Source organism: Cetorhinus maximus, unplaced genomic scaffold (assembly GCF_964194155.1).
Source record: "Cetorhinus maximus unplaced genomic scaffold, sCetMax3.hap1.1 HAP1_SCAFFOLD_488, whole genome shotgun sequence".
NCBI lineage: Eukaryota > Metazoa > Chordata > Chondrichthyes > Lamniformes > Cetorhinidae > Cetorhinus > Cetorhinus maximus.
This window is the reverse complement of record NW_027596430.1, coordinates 107,452-125,585: the sequence shown is the minus strand read 5'-3', so window position 1 is coordinate 125,585 and position 18,134 is coordinate 107,452. Positions and strand designations below refer to the sequence as shown.

At 61.3% G+C, this 18,134-nt stretch overlaps 1 protein-coding gene across 1 annotated transcript in view; it reads right to left on the bottom strand.

Annotated features, from left to right (window-relative positions):
• Positions 1 to 18,134, bottom strand: part of LOC144673846 (histone-lysine N-methyltransferase SETD1A-like) — a 43,502-nt gene that overhangs the window by 14,557 nt on the left and 10,811 nt on the right. The window contains exons 5-11 of the mRNA XM_078535488.1: positions 15,548 to 15,646; positions 12,794 to 13,064; positions 10,780 to 10,895; positions 6,758 to 6,984; positions 4,820 to 5,567; positions 4,430 to 4,567; positions 1,268 to 2,083 (exon numbers count right to left, since the gene is read on the bottom strand). Coding sequence (XP_078391614.1) covers positions 1,268 to 2,083; positions 4,430 to 4,567; positions 4,820 to 5,567; positions 6,758 to 6,984; positions 10,780 to 10,895; positions 12,794 to 13,064; positions 15,548 to 15,646 — 2,415 coding nt within the window. The remainder of the gene's footprint in view (positions 1 to 1,267; positions 2,084 to 4,429; positions 4,568 to 4,819; positions 5,568 to 6,757; positions 6,985 to 10,779; positions 10,896 to 12,793; positions 13,065 to 15,547; positions 15,647 to 18,134) is intronic.

The window sequence follows — 18,134 nt, the reverse complement described above, 5'->3', positions numbered from 1 at the left end:
TCTGGGTCGAGGGGAAATGGCCGAGTGGGATATCATGTTTGACAAACGTAATGGAGTTTTTTGAGGATGTAACTAGCGGTGTAGATAAGAGAGAACCAGTTGATGTGGTGTATTTGGATTTTCAGAAAGCTTTTGATCAAGTCCCACATAAGGGGTTAGTGTGTAAAACTAAAGCACACGGGATTGGGGGTAATATACTGGCATGGATTGAGAATCGGTTAGCAGACAGGAAACAGAGAGTAGGAATGAATGGGTCTGTTTCGGAGTGGCAGACGGTGACTAGTGGGGTACCGCAGGGATCAGAGCTTGGGCCCCAGCTATTCACATTATATATCAATGATTTGGATGAGGGAGCCTAATGCAATATTTCCAAGTTGGCTGACGACACAAAACTAGGTGGGTGTGTGAGCGAAGGAGGGGGATGTTAAGAGGCTTCAGGGCGATTTAGACAGGTTGAGAGAGGGGGCAAATACATGGCAGATGCAGTCTAACGTGTACAAGTGTGAAGTTATCCACTTGGGCAGGTAAAACAGAATGGCAGAGTATTATTTAAACGGTGATAGATTGGGAAATGTTGATGTGCAAAGGGACCTGGGAGTCCTTGTACACCAGTCACTGAAAGCAAGCATGCAGGTGCAGCAAGTAGTTAAGGTGGCAAATGGTACGTTGGCCTTCATTGCGAGAGGACTTGAGTACAGGAGCAATGGATGTCTTACCGCAGCTGTACAGGGGCCTTGGTGGGACCACATCTGGAGTAGCGTGTGCAGTTTTGGTCTCCTTGCCTAAGGAAGGATATACTTGCCGTAGAGGGAGCGCAGCGACTGATTCCTGGGATGGCGGGATTGGCGTGTGAGGAGAGATCGGGCCGACCAGGCCTGTACCCGCTGGAGTTTAGATGAACGAGAGGTGGGGATCTCACTGAAACATGTAAAATTCTGACAGGGATGGACAGACTGGACGCCGGGATGATGTTCCCTCTGGCTTGGGGGGGGTCTAGGACAAGGGGTCAGGATACGGGGTAGACCATTTAGGACAGAGATGTGGTGAACCTGTGGGACCCTCGAGCACAGGAGGCTGCGGAGGGCAAGTCGCTGAATATATTTAAGGAGGAAACAGGTTCTACACGCTGAAGACGTCAAGGGGGTATGGGGAGAGAGCGGGAGCACGGCGCCGAGAGACAGAGGATCAGCCGCGATCGCATTGAGTGGCGGAGCAGGCTCGAGGGGCCGAATGGCCTCCTCCCGCGCTCCCGGCCGGACGCACGCACCTTGGCTTTCTGCTCCTTGCGCTCCCACCACTCGTCGAAGGTCCGGAAAGCCACCATCTCCACCATCTTGCGGTTCAGGTCCCGCTTCATGATGCTCTTCATCTCCTGGATGAGGTTGGCCAGCACGCTGTCCACCGTGCAGAGGTGGGGGTCCTCCTTCTGGCCCTCGAAGGGCCAGGGGCGGCCGGCGCACTCGTAGGCCTTGAAGGCTGCGGAGGAGGAGGAGGAGGAGGAGGCGGAGGAGGCAGCGGCGGCGGAGGCAGAGGCGGTGGTGGTGGCGGTGGTGGTGGAGCAGAGTGGGAGGAGGAGGGGTTGAGGCTCCCGGCCGAGGTAAGGCCTCCCCTCGCGCTCGGGCGCCCGGTAGGCCCCGTAGGGCTGCTGGGCCCCGAAGACGAGGGCCTCGGCCGGGTACAGGGGGAAGGGCTCGCCCGCGGCCGGGTCCTTGCCCCTCATCAGCTGCTGTAGGCGGCTCAGCATCTGGGTCTGCATCTGGAAGGACATGGGCATCCCCCCCCACTGGCTGCCCAGCCGGCTCATCAGCTCCAGCGAGTTGACAAAGTTGTAGATGTGGGGCCCGAAGCTTGCCCCTCCGCTGCTGCTGCCCCCGGCGCCAGGACCTCCTCCTCCTCCTCCTCCTCCTCCTCCCCCAGCCCCGCCCCGAGCCTCCTCGCCCCCGCCGTGGGCCGGCTGCAGGACAAAGCCCGCGTAGCCCGGCCCCCCGGGCGAGGGGGCCACCTCGATGTGCTCGCCGGCCGGCTGCTCTCCCGCCTCGTCGTCCGAGATCTCCATGTCCTCGCCCGAGGAGTGGGCCGAGGCCTGAGGGGCGGAGGGGGAGGGAGGCAGAGAGGGGAGGGAGGAGAGGGAGAGGGGGAGGCGGAGAGGGAGGGGGAAGGGAGAGGGGGAGGTGGAGAGGGAGGGAAGGGAGAGGGAGAGGCGGAGAGGGAGGGGGTAGAGGGGGAGGCGGAGAGGGAGGGAAGAGAGAGAGGGGGAGACGGAGAGGGAGGGAAGGGAGAGGGGGAGGCGGAGAGGGAGGGAAGGGAGAGGGGGAGGCGGAGAGGGAGGGAAGGGAGAGGGGGAGGCGGAGAGGGAGGGGGAAGGGAGAGGGGGAGGCGGAGAGGGAGGGAAGGGAGAGGGGGAGGCGGAGAGGGAGGGAAGGGAGAGGGGGAGGCGGAGAGGGAGGGGGAAGGGAGAGGGGGAGGCGGAGAGGGAGGGAAGGGAGAGGGGGAGGCGGAGAGGGAGGGAAGGGAGAGGGGGAGGCGGAGAGGGAGGGGAAGGGAGAGGGGGAGGCGGAGAGGGAGGGAAGGGAGAGGGGGAGGCGGAGAGGGAGGGAAGGGAGAGGGGGGAGGCGGAGAGGGAGGGAAGGGAGAGGGGGAGGCGGAGAGGGAGGGAAGGGAGAGGGGGGAGGCGGAGAGGGAGGGAAGGGAGAGGGGGAGGCGGAGAGGGAGGGAAGGGAGAGGGGGAGGCGGAGAGGGAGGGAAGGGAGAGGGGGAGGCGGAGAGGGAGGGGAGAGGGGGAGGCGGAGAGGGAGGGAAGGGAGAGGGGGAGGCGGAGAGGGAGGGAAGGGAGAGGGGGAGGCGGAGAGGGAGGGAAGAGAGAGAGGGGGAGTCGGAGAGGGAGGGAAGGGAGAGGGGGAGGCGGAGAGGGAGGGGGAAGGGAGAGGGGGAGGCGGAGAGGGAGGGAAGGGGAGGAAGAGGGGGAGGCGGAGAGGGAGGGAAGGGAGGGAGAGGGGAAGGTGGAGAGGGAGGGAAAGGAAGGGAAGGGGGGAAAGAGAGAGGGAGGGAAGTGGAGGGAAGAGAGGGAGAGGGAAGGTGGGGGAAGAGAGGGAGGGAAGGGGGGGAAGAGAGGGAGGGAAGTGGGGAATGGGAGAGGGAGCGAAGGTGGGGGAAGAGAGGGAGGGAAGGGGGGGAAGAGAGGGAGGGAAGTGGGGGGAAGAGAGGGAGCGAAGGTGGGGGAAGAGAGGGAGGGTATAGTTTGGTTTTGGTGCAGGATTGAGAAAGGCAGAGAGAGAAGAAAACAGAACATTACGATACAAAACTTGCAGCTCTCCCTCCCTCTCCTGCTCTCCCACCCCCACCCCCAACCCCGGGATCGCACTCTGCACACCTCGTCAACCTGGCCATTGTCTACTTGCCCAAGCCCTGTGGGTAAATAGCTTGGTGGGTTCATATAGAGAGCAAAGGATCACTCTCTTGGACTGGAGTCATGCCTTTCCATCTCCCCATTCTCAGATCTCTCTCTCTCTCTCGCCACATTGACTCACTCACTCTATACACATTACACCCGGGGTTCCATCAACCGAGGCATCGAGGACAAAGCAGCGAAGTCCAGGCTGAACCTGGACCAAACTCGGGTTAGGCCCCAACTCGAGCACCACCTCCTGCTCCGGTCGCCACACTGTAGGGAGGATGTGAGGGTCCCCGAGAGGGTGTTGGAGGGAGATTTACCAGAACGGATCCCGGGGATGAGGTGGGGGGGGTGGGTGGGTTTTATCTACAAGGTTCGGTTGGTGAAGGGTGTGAGGGTTCCCGAGTGAGTGACGGAGGGAGATTTACCAGAACGGTTCCCGGGGATGAGGGGTGGGGGGGGTGGGTTTTATCTACGAGGTTCGGTTGGAGGAGCTGGGGCTGTTCCCCTCGGAGAGAAGGATGTTGAGGGGACCCTCTGAGAGAGGTGGACAAGATGGCGACGGGATTGGATAAGGTGGGCAGGGTAAAGCTGTTCCCATTGGCTGATGGTACAAGGGCTGGGCGGGGTGGAGGGGGGGGGCGTGAAGGTGAGGGAGAACTCGCTGACCGCAACATGGTGGCAGCGGGGAGGACGAATGATTCCAATTGGACGGGCACTTGAGGGAAATCAACGTGCAGGGGGCTACGGGGGGAGGGGGGGGCGGGGAGAGGAATGGGGGACGGACCGGATTGGTCCACAGTGAGCAAGCACGGACTTGGGCCAAACGGGATCCTCCTGTGCCGTCATAACAACAACACCCCCACCCCTCCCCACACACCGCCCCGCACCGACCCCTCAACAGATATCTCTCCGCCGCCTCGACACGCCCCTCACCCCACCCACCTCACGCCCCTCATGCCCTCACGCCCATCGCCCCTCACGCCCCTCATGCCCTCACGCCCCTCATGCCCTCACGCCCCTCGCGCCGGGACTTACGTCATCCTCTCCGTTGGCCACCGGGTTGCCGTGGTTGCGGGCGGGGCCCCTCCTCTCGGCCCGCCCGTGGGGCCCGGCCCAGCTGGCGTCGGCGCCCAGCTCGGGGAGGGGGGGCGGCAGGGGCGGGGCGGCCGCCCCCTCCAGGCAGGCCGGCGGCGGCGGGGGAGGGGGTGGGGGCGGCGGGGGAGGGGGCGGGGGGGCGTCGGGCGGGGGAGGGGGCCTCCGCTGGCGGTGGTGGTGGTGCCGGCGCCGCCGCCGGGGTCCCTGCGCGCCGGGCCTGGGCGCCGCCCCCTCCTCCCCCACCTCCCCACCTCCGCCGTCTACCTCGGCCCCTCCTCCCTCCTGCTCCTCCTCCTCCTCCTCCTCGTCGCCCTCACCCCCCTCCTCCACCTCCACCACCTCCTCCTCCTCGGAGTCGGGTGCCAGGAAGGAGAAGCCGGCACGCTGGCCCTTCAGCAGCATCTCGATGCGCGAGTCCAGGCTGGAGTGCCGGGCGCAGGGCAGGCTCTCGCCGGCCGAGGTGGGCTCGGGGGGCGAGGCCGGGGGGCTGGGGGCCGGCGGCGGGGAGGGCGGGCGCTGCTCGGGCTCCCTCTCGCCGCCGCCCCCTCCTCCTCCCCCCCGCCGCCCGTACTCGCCGTAGCCCTCGGCCGCCGGGTGCTGGAAGCTCTGGTCCAGGTGCAGCGGGTAGGCGCCCGGCTCCTTGCCGTAGGCCGGCGGGTAGGGGTTCTGCCCGTAGGCGGCGGCGGCGGCACCTCCACCGCCGCCGCCGCTCCCCCCTCCTCCTCCGGCCCCGCCCGGCAGGTACCCGCCGGGGTAGGGGGCCCCCTCGGGCTGCTGGGGGTAAGGGGCGGCCCCCTCGCCCGCTGGCGCTGGGGGCGGGTGGTAGGGGGCGCCCGGGTGGTGCGGGAAGGCCCTGCCCTCAGGGCCGGGGGTGAAGCGGGCGCCTTCGGGCTGCCCCGGGTAGAGGCCGGCCTCGTGGGGGTAGGGCTGGCCGGGGTAGCCCGGGTAGTGATGCTCCTGGGCTCGGTAGCCCGGGTACTGGTGCCCGGGCCGGCGGGGGAAGGGGCTGCCAGTCTCGTGCCGCCTGGATTTGTACGCGGGGTCCTGCTGGAAGTTCGGGTAGCCGGGCGTGCCGTGCCTGTAGGGAGGAGCACAAAACAGAAACACACAAAGAGGGCCATCACTGAGAGAACCGACAGAAGAAACAGGCCATTCAGCCCCTCATCCCTGCTAACCCATTCGAGAAAATCGCGACCGATCGGATTGTAGCCTTAACTCCGCTTTCCTGTCCCTCCCTCCCCATAACCCTCGACTCCCCCCTCGATCAGAAACCCGTCTCACTCGGCCTTGAGTATATCCAACGCCCCGGCCTCCACTGCTCTCTGAGGGGGGGAGAGAATCCCACAGACTGACCACCCTCTGAGAGAAGAAATTCCTCCTCATCTCCGTCTTCAACGGGAGACCCCTCATTCTGAAACTGTGCCCCCCCTCGTTCTAGATTCCCCCCACGAGGGGGAAACATCCTCTCAGCATCCCCCCCCGTCGAGACCCTCCCCCCTCAGAATCTTATCTGTCTCGATAAGATCGCCTCTCATTCTTCTAAACTCCAATGGGTACAGGGCCCAACCTGCTCAACCTCTCCTCACAAGACAAACCCCCTTCGTCCCAGGAATCGGCCGAGTGAACCTTCTCTGAACGGCCTCCAGTGCGAGTCTATCCCTCCTTAAGTAAGGAGACCAAAACTGTCCCTAGTGCTCCAGGTGCGGCCTCACCAACGCCCTGTACAGTCGGAGCGAGACTCCCCGACCTTTATACTCCATCCCCCCTCGCAATAAAGGACAACATTTCACTTGCCTTCCCCCCAAATCACTTGCTGCATCTGCACACCAACTTTTTGTGATTCATGTACCAGGACGTCCAGATCCCTCAGTACCTCAGAGTTCAGCAGTCTCCCTCCGTTTAAATAATATCCTGCTACTCTTCTTGAGGGACACCCTCACATTTTCCCACATTATATTCCATCTGCCAATTTTATTGCGCACCCACTTAATCTGTCCACGTCCCTTTAGAGACTCTTGGTATCCTCCTCACAACTTACTTTCCTACTTATCTTTGTGTCATCGCTTACTTTCCTAACAATCACTCACAGCGTGTATATTCACGGGCACAGATCAGCACAGGGAGCGAGCGTGTGGATCTGGCGGTCAGGGCTGTACCGAGGGAAAGGTGGCGACCATTCGGCCCCTCAAGTCTATACCGGCGGCAATCGAGGCAGATAACGGATGGGATACACTGCAGCGCAATACAGATGAGCTCAGCCCTACTCACCTGCTAGAGAACGAGGAGTCCTGGGAATAGGGTGTGCCACCTCGGGGCGTGTAAGGGGTACCCTGAGACTGCGGAGTGTACTGGCCGAACGATGAGGGGGTGTCCTGACGCCCGCTGGAGTAGGCCGTGTCCTGAGAGCAGGGGGTGCCGTTGCCAGGGGTGGCAGGCTGGACAGCAGCCACAGGAAAGCTGGCATCATTTGACCGCCGTCGTCTCGGGTCATTGGTCTGCAATAGAGAGAGGGAGCAAGATAGAGAGAGAGGGAGGCAGACAGAAGCAGCAGGCAAGAGAGAGAGAAAGAGAGAGAGAGAGAGAGAGAGAGAGAGAGAGGCAGCGAGAGAGAGAAAGAGAGAGGGGGGCAGCGAGAGAGAGAAAGAGAGAGGGGGGCAGCGAGAGAGAGAAAGAGAGAGGGGGGCAGCGAGAGACAGAGAGAGAGAGGGGGGCAGCGAGAGACAGAGAGAGAGAGGGGGGCAGCGAGAGACAGAGAGAGAGAGGGGGGCAGCGAGAGACAGAGAGAGAGAGGGGGGCAGCGAGAGACAGAGAGAGAGAGGGGGGCAGCGAGAGACAGAGAGAGAGAGGGGGGCAGCGAGAGACAGAGAGAGAGAGGGGGGCAGCGAGAGACAGAGAGAGAGAGGGGGGCAGCGAGAGACAGAGAGAGAGAGGGGGGCAGCGAGAGACAGAGAGAGAGAGGGGGGCAGCGAGAGACAGAGAGAGAGAGGGGGGCAGCGAGAGACAGAGAGAGAGAGGGGGGCAGCGAGAGACAGAGAGAGAGAGGGGGGCAGCGAGAGACAGAGAGAGAGAGGGGGGCAGCGAGAGACAGAGAGAGAGAGGGGGGCAGCGAGAGACAGAGAGAGAGAGAGGCAGCGAGAGACAGAGAGAGGGGGGCAGCGAGAGACAGAGAGAGAGAGGGGGGCAGCGAGAGACAGAGAGAGAGAGGGGGGCAGCGAGAGACAGAGAGAGAGAGGGGGGCAACGAGAGACAGAGAGAGAGAGGGGGGCAACGAGAGACAGACAGAGAGAGGGGGGCAACGAGAGACAGAGAGAGAGAGGGGGGCAGCGAGAGACAGAGAGAGAGAGGGGGGCAGCGAGAGACAGAGGGGGGCAGCGAGAGACAGAGAGGGGCAGCGAGAGACAGCGAGAGACAGAGAGGGGCAGCGAGAGACAGAGAGAGAGAGGGGGGCAGCGAGAGACAGAGAGAGAGGGGGGGCAGCGAGAGACAGAGAGAGAGGGGGGGGCAGCGAGAGACAGAGAGAGAGGGGGGGCAGCGAGAGACAGAGAGAGAGGGGGGGCAGCGAGAGACAGAGAGAGAGGGGGGCAGCGAGAGACAGAGAGAGAGAGGGGGGCAACGAGAGACAGAGAGAGAGAGGGGGGGGCAGCGAGAGACAGAGAGAGAGGGGGGGCAGCGAGAGACAGAGAGAGAGGGGGGCAGCGAGAGACAGAGAGAGAGGGGGGACAGCGAGAGACAGAGAGAGAGGAGAGGCAGCGAGAGACAGAGAGAGAGGGGGGCAGCGAGAGACAGAGAGAGAGGGGGGGCAGCGAGAGACAGAGAGAGAGGGGGGGCAACGAGAGACAGAGAGAGAGAGGGGGGCAGCGAGAGACAGAGAGAGAGAGGGGGGCAGCGAGAGACAGAGAGAGGGGGGGGCAGCGAGAGACAGAGAGAGGGAGAGGCAGCGAGAGACAGAGAGGGGCAGTGAGAGACAGAGAGAGAGAGGGGGGCAGCGAGAGACAGAGAGAGGGGGGCAGCGAGAGACAGAGAGAGAGGGGGGGCAGCGAGAGACAGAGAGAGAGGGGGGGGCAGCGAGAGACAGAGAGAGAGGGGGGGCAGCGAGAGACAGAGAGAGGAGAGGCAGCGAGAGACAGAGAGAGAGGGGGGGCAGCGAGAGACAGAGAGAGAGGGGGGACAGCGAGAGACAGAGAGAGAGGGGGGACAGCGAGAGACAGAGAGAGAGGAGAGGCAGCGAGAGACAGAGAGAGAGGGGAGGCAGCGAGAGACAGAGAGAGAGGGGGGCAGCGAGAGACAGAGAGAGAGAGGCAGCGAGAGACAGAGAGAGAGAGGCAGCGAGAGACAGAGAGAGAGAGGCAGCAAGAGACAGAGAGAGAGAGGCAGCGAGAGACAGAGAGAGAGAGGCAGCGAGAGACAGAGAGAGAGGCAGCGAGAGACAGAGAGAGGCAGCAAGAGACAGAGAGAGAGAGAGGCAGCGAGAGACAGAGAGAGAGAGAGGCAGCGAGAGAGAGAGAGAGACAGAGAGAGACAGAGAGAGAGAGAGAGAGAGAGAGAGAGAGAGATGGGTCAGGCAAATGAGGAGGGGGGATAGAAAGCAATAAAACCCTTAATCAAACAACTTAGTGTACAAATAACCAGCCCTTGTTCTGAGCTTCAAGCAGGCAACAGGAAAGTTTCAAAGGACAGTGTATCTAACGCACTGTGACACCCGGTCCCAGAGGGGGAAAGGACAGTCTATCTAACGCACTGTGACACCCAGTCCCAGAGGGGGAAAGGACAGCGTATCTAACGCACTGTGACACCCGGTCCCAGAGGGGGAAAGGACAGTGTATCTAACGCACTGTGACACCCGGTCCCAGAGGGGGAAAGGACAGCGTATCTAACGCACCGTGACACCCGGTCCCAGAGGGGGGAAAGGACAGTGTATCTAACGCACTGTGACACCCGGTCCCAGAGGGGGAAAGGACAGCGTATCTAACGCACTGTGACACCCGGTCCCAGAGGGGGAAAGGACAGTGTATCTAACGCACTGTGACACCCGGTCCCAGAGGGGGAAAGGACAGTGTATCTAACGCACTGTGACACCCGGTCCCAGAGGGGGAAAGGACAGTGTATCTAACGCACTGTGACACCCGGTCCCAGAGGGGGAAAGGACAGTGTATCTAACGCACTGTGACTCCCGGTCCCAGAGGGGGAAAGGACAGTGTATCTAACGCACTGTGACACCCGGACCCAGAGGGGGAAAGGACAGCGTATCTAACGCACTGTGACACCCGGACCCAGAGGGGGAAAGGACAGCGTATCTAACGCACTGTGACACCCGGTCCCAGAGGGGGAAAGGACAGCGTATCTAACGCACTGTGACACCCGGTCCCAGAGGGGGAAAGGACAGTGTATCTAACGCACTGTGACACCCGGTCCCAGAGGGGGAAAGGACAGTGTATCTAACGCACTGTGACACCCGGTCCCAGAGGGGGAAAGGACAGTGTATCTAACGCACTGTGACACCCGGTCCCAGAGGGGGAAAGGACAGTGAATCTAACGCACTGTGACACCGGGTCCCAGAGGGGGAAAGGCCAGCGTATCTAACGCACTGTGACACCCGGTCCCAGAGGGGGAAAGGACAGTGTATCTAACGCACTGTGACACCCGGTCCCAGAGGGGGAAAGGACAGTGTATCTAACGCACTGTGACACCCGGTCCCAGAGGGGGGAAAGGACAGTGTATCTAACGCACTGTGACACCCGGTCCCAGAGGGGGAAAGGACAGTGTATCTAACGCACTGTGTCACCCGGACCCAGAGGGGGAAAGGACAGTGTATCTAACGCACTGTGACACCCGGTCCCAGAGGGGGAAAGGACAGTGTATCTAACGCACTGTGACACCCGGTCCCAGAGGGGGAAAGGACAGTGTATCTAACGCACTGTGACACCCGGTCCCAGAGGGGGAAAGGACAGTGTATCTAACGCACTGTGACACCCGGTCCCAGAGGGGGAAAGGACAGTGTATCTAATGCACTGTGACACCCGGTCCCAGAGGGGGAAAGGACAGTGTATCTAACGCACTGTGACACCCGGTCCCAGAGGGGGACAGGACAGTGAATCTAACGCACTGTGACACCCGGTCCCAGAGGGGGAAAGGACAGTGTATCTAACGCACTGTGACACCCGGACCCAGAGGGGGAAAGGACAGTGTATCTAACGCACTGTGACACCCGGACCCAGAGGGGGAAAGGACAGTGTATCTAACGCACTGTGACACCGTGTGTGTGATGCCCGGTGACGATGCGAGTCTCTCACCGTGTCTGCCTGGAACGGTGGGAACTTGTCGACTAGAGCTTTGCCCCCGGTGGGCACTGTCTGCGGCGTGTAGAATCCATTGACGATGAGTTCAAAATACTTCATCCGCTGTTGCCCTGTGTGAACACGGTGGAGGGGGTTTGTGGTTTGGCGGGGGGGGGGGTGGGTAGGTGAGGAGAAACACAGGTTAGCGAGAAACAGCACATCGAAGGGGCAGCCCGAATGCACAACTTGCATTTACACAAGCCCCTTCAACATCGCGGAGCGAGCCGGGGGCATTGAGAGCATAAGACCATAAGACATAGGAGCAGAAATTAGGCCATTCGGCCCATCGAGTCTGCTCCGCCATTCAATCATGGCTGATAAGTTTCTCAACCCCATTCTCCCACCTTCTCCCCGTAACCTTTGACCCCCTTACCAATCAAGAACCTATCTATCTCGGTCTTAAATACACTCAATGACCTGGCCTCCACAGCCTTCTGTGGCAATGAATTCCATAGATTCACCCACTCTCTGGCTAAAGAAGTTTCTCCTCATCTCTGTTCTAAAAGGTCTTCCCTTTACTCTGAGGCTGTGCCCGAGCATCCTAGTCTCTCCTACTAATGGAAACATCTTCCCCACGTCCACTCTATCCAGGCCTTTCAGTATTCTGTAAGTTTCAATCAGATCCCCCCTCATCCTTCTAAACTCCATCGAGTATAGACCCAGAGTCCTCAAACGTTCCTCATATGTTAAGCCTTTCATTCCTGGGATCGTTCTCGTGAACCTCCTCTGGACCCTCTCCAGGGCCAGCACATCCTTCCTGAGATACGGGGCCCAAAATTGCTCACAATATTCTAAATGTGGTCTGACCAGAGCCTTATAAAGCCTCAGCAGCACATCCCTGCTTTTATATTCTAGTCCTCTCGAGATCTGGCGCGACACATCGGGGGCTACCTTCTTGTGCCTGAGTGCTCGACAGACAATCCCCTCCCCGCTCCAGCCACTCACTGCCATTCTCACGCATCACCACCCCACCTTTACCTCACTCCCTTGCTGCTTCCCCTCCTCCCCCTCCCACCGCCTTGACTCACTCTTCCCAGCCCCTCTCCTGTCTGGCAAACCAGTCTCTCTCCCCCTGTCACGACCCCTGCTTACCACCTGCCCCATGGCCCCTCATTCCTCTCTAGATTCGGGCAATAGTGAGTGAACACTCAATTTCTCTTCATTCGTTCACAGGATGTGGGCATCTCTGGCTGGTCCCAGCATTTATTGCCCATCCCTAATTGCCCCTTGAGAAGGTGGTGGGTGAGTCGCCTTCTTGAGCCGCTGCAGTCCCGTGTGGTGTAGGTACACCCACAGCGCTGTTAGGGAGGGAGTTCCTGGATTCGGACCCAGCGACAGTGAAGGAACGGCCGATATATTCCCAAGTCGGGATGGTGAGTGGCTCGGAGGGGAACTTCCAGGTGGTGGTGTTCCCCATGTGTCTGCTGCCCTTGTCCTTCTAGATGGTAGAGGTCGTGGGTTTGGGCGGCGCTGTCGAAGGAGCCTTGGTGAGTCGCTGCAGTGCATCTTGTAGATGGTACACACACTGCTGCCACTGTGCGTCGGTGGTGGAGGGAGTGAATGTTTGTGGATGGAGTGCCGATCAAGCGGGGCTGCTTTGTCCTGGATGGTGTCGAGCTTCTCGAGTGTTGTGGGAGCCGCACTCATCCAGGCAAGTGGGGAGTATTCCATCCCACTCCTGACTTGTGCCTTGTAGATGGTGGACAGACTTTGGGGGAGACAGGAGGTGAGCTGCTCGCTGGATGTCACGGGGAGACTGAGACGGGGAGGGTGCCGAAGGGAATGGAGGGGAGCAGCGGAGCAACTGGATGATGAGCAGGGGGGAGGTGGAGGGGGAAGCTTGGAAAGCCCCAGGACCCGGTCGCTTTCGCCCCAGGGCACCTGCCTGAACCCGTCCCCTCCCAGCGCTTCCCCAGAGCCGGGATTCCGGGGCTTGCCCTCCCTGCTCTTCCCGCCTCCCCCCGGGTACCTTTGATGTCCAGCTGGGCGTGGATGATGTTGCCCATCACCGAGGTGTTGTGCAGGTTCTTGACGGTCTCCTTGGCCCCCCGCGTGCTGCTGAACACCACCTTGGCCAGGCCCAGGTGCTTCCGGTTCTTGGGGTTGTAGAGGATCTCGATCTCCTCGATGTCGCCGAACTTCTTGCACATGTCGGCCAGGAAGCCCTCCTTGACATTGTCGTTCAGCCGGGCAAAGGTCACCTCCTTTAGCGGCACAGAGCCCACGTAGTACTCGTCAAACTGCGGGGTGGGGTCAGAGGGCAAGGGTTAGCGGGGCACCCACTTCAACCACAAACCCGCCCTGGCGCTGGCACCGGCGCTCTGCTCCCAAGGGACCCTCCCCTTTGCCAATCTCTCCGACCGCTCTGCCAACACCTCCCCCTCCCCCCCTCAGGGTCACTGAGGTCGCCAAGATGGTGCAGGGGTGGGGGCGGCACCACCGGCAAGGGGGGCACTAGACACTGACCAGCCGGGGCTCCCGGCTGCCCTCGCGGGCGGGCGCAAGGGGTGCCCTGCGGACTGGCCACCAGCGGGTCCCGGCCAGCGCCAATCCGTCAACTCACAGAAGCAGCACCTCCTGGCATTGCGGGCTCTGGGATCTTGCTGTGCACGAATTGGCCGCTGCGGTTCCTGGCAAGAAGGGGATTGGGCAGCCTCAAATCACTGGTTGGGGTCTCTCAGTCCCCTCTCTCTCATGCAGATGTCTGTACAGTGTACCGCGGGAGAGAGAGGGACTGAGAGGGGGACTGAGAGGGGGACTGAGAGGGGGACTGAGAGGGGGACTGAGAGGGGGACTGAGAGGGGGACTGAGAGGGGGACTGAGAGGGGGACTGAGAGGGGGACTGAGAGGGGGACTGAGAGGGGGACTGAGAGGGGGACTGAGAGGGGGACTGAGAGGGGGACTGAGAGGGGGACTGAGAGGGGGACTGAGAGGGGGACTGAGAGGGGGACTGAGAGGGGGACTGAGAGGGGGACTGAGAGGGGGACTGAGAGGGGGACTGAGAGGGGGACTGAGAGGGGGACTGAGAGGGGGACTGAGAGGGGGACTGAGAGGGGGACTGAGAGGGGGACTGAGAGGGGGACTGAGAGGGGGACTGAGAGGGGGACTGAGAGGGGGACTGAGAGGGGGACTGAGAGGGGGACTGAGAGGGGGACTGAGAGGGGGACTGAGAGGGGGACTGAGAGGGGGACTGAGAGGGGGACTGAGAGGGGGACTGAGAGGGGGACTGAGAGGGGGACTGAGAGGGGGACTGAGAGGGGGACTGAGAGGGGGACTGAGAGGGGGACTGAGAGGGGGACTGAGAGGGGGACTGAGAGGGGGACTGAGAGGGGGACTGAGAGGGGGACTGAGAGGGGGACTGAGAGGGGGACTGAGAGGGGGACTGAGAGGGGGACTGAGAGGGGGACTGAGAGGGGGACTGAGAGGGGGACTGAGAGGGGGACTGAGAGGGGGACTGAGAGGGGGACTGAGAGGGGGACTGAGAGGGGGACTGAGAGGGGGACTGAGAGGGGGACTGAGAGGGGGACTGAGAGGGGGACTGAGAGGGGGACTGAGAGGGGGACTGAGAGGGGGACTGAGAGGGGGACTGAGAGGGGGACTGAGAGGGGGACTGAGAGGGGGACTGAGAGGGGGACTGAGAGGGGGACTGAGAGGGGGACTGAGAGGGGGACTGAGAGGGGGACTGAGAGGGGGACTGAGAGGGGGACTGAGAGGGGGACTGAGAGACACCAGTCAGTGTACAGATATCTCCCTGAGAGAGGGGACTGAGAGACACCAGTCAGTGTACAGATATCTCCCTGAGAGAGAGAGGGGACTGAGAGACACCAGTCAGTGTACAGATATCTCCCTGAGAGAGAGAGAGGGACTGAGAGACACCAGTCAGTGTACAGATATCACCCTGAGAGAGAGGGACTGAGAGACACCAGTCAGTGTACAGATATCTCCCTCAGAGAGAGAGGGACTGAGGGACACCAGTCAGTGTACAGATATCTCCCTGAGAGAGAGGGTCTGAGAGACACCAGTCAGTGTACAGATATCTCCCTGAGAGAGAGAGGGACTGAGAGACACCAGTCAGTGTACAGATATCTCCCTGAGAGAGAGGGTCTGAGAGACACCAGTCAGTGTACAGATATCTCCCTGAGAGAGAGAGGGACTGAGAGACACCAGTCAGTGTACAGATATCTCCCTCAGAGAGAGAGGGACTGAGGGACACCAGTCAGTGTACAGATATCTCCCTGAGAGAGAGGGTCTGAGAGACACCAGTCAGTGTACAGATATCTCCCTGAGAGAGAGAGGGACTGAGAGACACCAGTCAGTGTACAGATATCTCCCTGAGAGAGAGGGTCTGAGAGACACCAGTCAGTGTACAGATATCTCCCTGAGAGAGAGAGGGACTGAGAGACACCAGTCAGTGTACAGATATCTCCCTGAGAGAGAGGGTCTGAGAGACACCAGTCAGTGTACAGATATCTCCCTGAGAGAGAGAGGGTCTGAGAGACACCAGTCAGTGTACAGATATCTCCCTGAGAGAGAGGGTCTGAGAGACACCAGTCAGTGTACAGATATCTCCCTGAGAGAGAGGGGACTGAGAGACACCAGTCAGTGTACAGATATCTCCCTGAGAGAGAGGGTCTGAGAGTAGCTGTACTGCACATCGTGTGCTCAAGTATTTTGTGTACGGACAATATAGTGACCCCACAAACCCGAGATGAAGGATAAATACCTTGAATTTGGGGACGGGGAGGGAGATGTCACGATGCTTGGTCCAGATCCGTCGCTGCCGGGGGTCCCGAACGTCTCCCACTGTTGGAAAACCGGCATCCTAAACCCGGAGCACAGATAAATTATCCCACACTGAGCTCTCGCAATCACGCTACACACCACCAACTGAGACACACACACACACAGGGGGCACCGACACACAGACACACACAGACACACACAGACACACACAGACACACACAGACACACACAGACACACACAGACACACACAGACACACACAGACACACACACACAGGGGGGCACCGACACACACACACACACACACACACAGGGGGGCACCGACACACACACACACACACAGGGGGGCACCGACACACACACACACAGGGGGGCACCGACACACACACACACACAGGGGGGCACCGACACACACACACAGGGGGGCACCGACACACACACACACAGGGGGGCACCGACACACACACACACAGGGGGCACCGACACACACACACACACACACACAGGGGGGCACCGACACACACACACAGGGGGGCACCGACACACACACACACGGGGGGCACCGACACACACACACACGGGGGGGCACCGACACACACACACACAGGGGGGCACCGACACACACACACACACAGGGGGGCACCGACACACACACACACACAGGGGGGCACCGACACACACACACAGGGGGGCACCGACACACACACACACAGGGGGGCACCGACACACACACACACACACAGGGGGGCACCGACACACACACACACACACAGGGGGGCACCAACACACACACACACACACACACACAGGGGGGGCACCGACACACACACACACACACACAGGGGGGGCACCGACACACACACACACACACACAGGGGGGGCACCGACACACACACACACACACACACGGGGGGCACCGACACACACACACACACACACACACACACAGGGGGGGCACCGACACACACACACACACCAGGGGGGGCACCGACACACACACACACACACACAGGGGGCACCGACACACACACACACACACACACAGGGGGGGCACCGACACACACACACACACACACACACAGGGGGCACCGACACACACACACACACACACAGGGGGCACCGACACACACACACACACACACACACAGGGGGGCACCGACACACACACACACACACACAGGGGGGCACCGACACACACACACACACACAGGGGGGGCACCGACACACACACACACACACACAGGGGGGGCACCGACACACACACACACACACACAGGGGGCACCGACACACACACACACACACACAGGGGGGGCACCGACACACACACACACACACACACACACACAGGGGGGGCACCGACACACACACACACACACAGGGGGCACCGACACACACACACACACACACACACACACAGCGGGGGCACCGACACACACACACACACACACGGGGCACCGACACACACACACACACACACAGCGGGGGCACCGACACACACACACACACACACGGGGGCACCGACACACACACACACACACGGGGGCACCGACACACACACACACCACGGGGGCACCGACACACACACACACACACAGGGGGGCACCGACACACACACACACACACAGGGGGGCACCGACACACACACACACACACACGGGGGCACCGACACACACACACACAACACACACAGGGGGGCACCGACACACACACACACACACACAGGGGGGCACCGACACACACACACACACAGGGGGCGCCGACACACACACACACACAGGGGGCGCCGACACACACACACACACACACATACACAGGGGGCGCCGACACACACACACACACACACACAGGGGGCACCGACACACACACACACACAGGGGGCACCGACACACACACACACACAGGGGCACCGACACACACACACACACACAGGGGGCACCGACACACACACACACACACACAGGGGGCACCGACACACACACACACACACACAGGGGCACCGACACACACACACACAGGGGGCACCGACACACACACACACAGGGGGCACCGACACACACACACACAGGGGGCACCGACACACACACACACGGGGGCACCGACACACACACACACAGGGGGCACCGACACACACACACACAGGGGCACCGACACACACACACACAGGGGCACCGACACACACACACACAGGGGGCACCGACACACACACACACAGGGGGCACCGACACACACACACACAGGGGGCACCGACACACACACACACAGGGGGGCACCGACACACACACACACAGGGGGCACCGACACACACACACACAGGGGGCACCGACACACACACACACAGGGGGGCACAGACACACACACACACAGGGGGCACCGACACACACACACACAACGGGGGGCACCGACACACACACACACACACACGGGGGGGGGGGGCACCGACACACACACACCACGGGGGGGCGCCGACACACACACCACACACGGGGGGGCGCCGACACACACACACACACACGGGGGGGCGCCGACACACACACACACACACGGGGGGGCGCCGACACACACACACA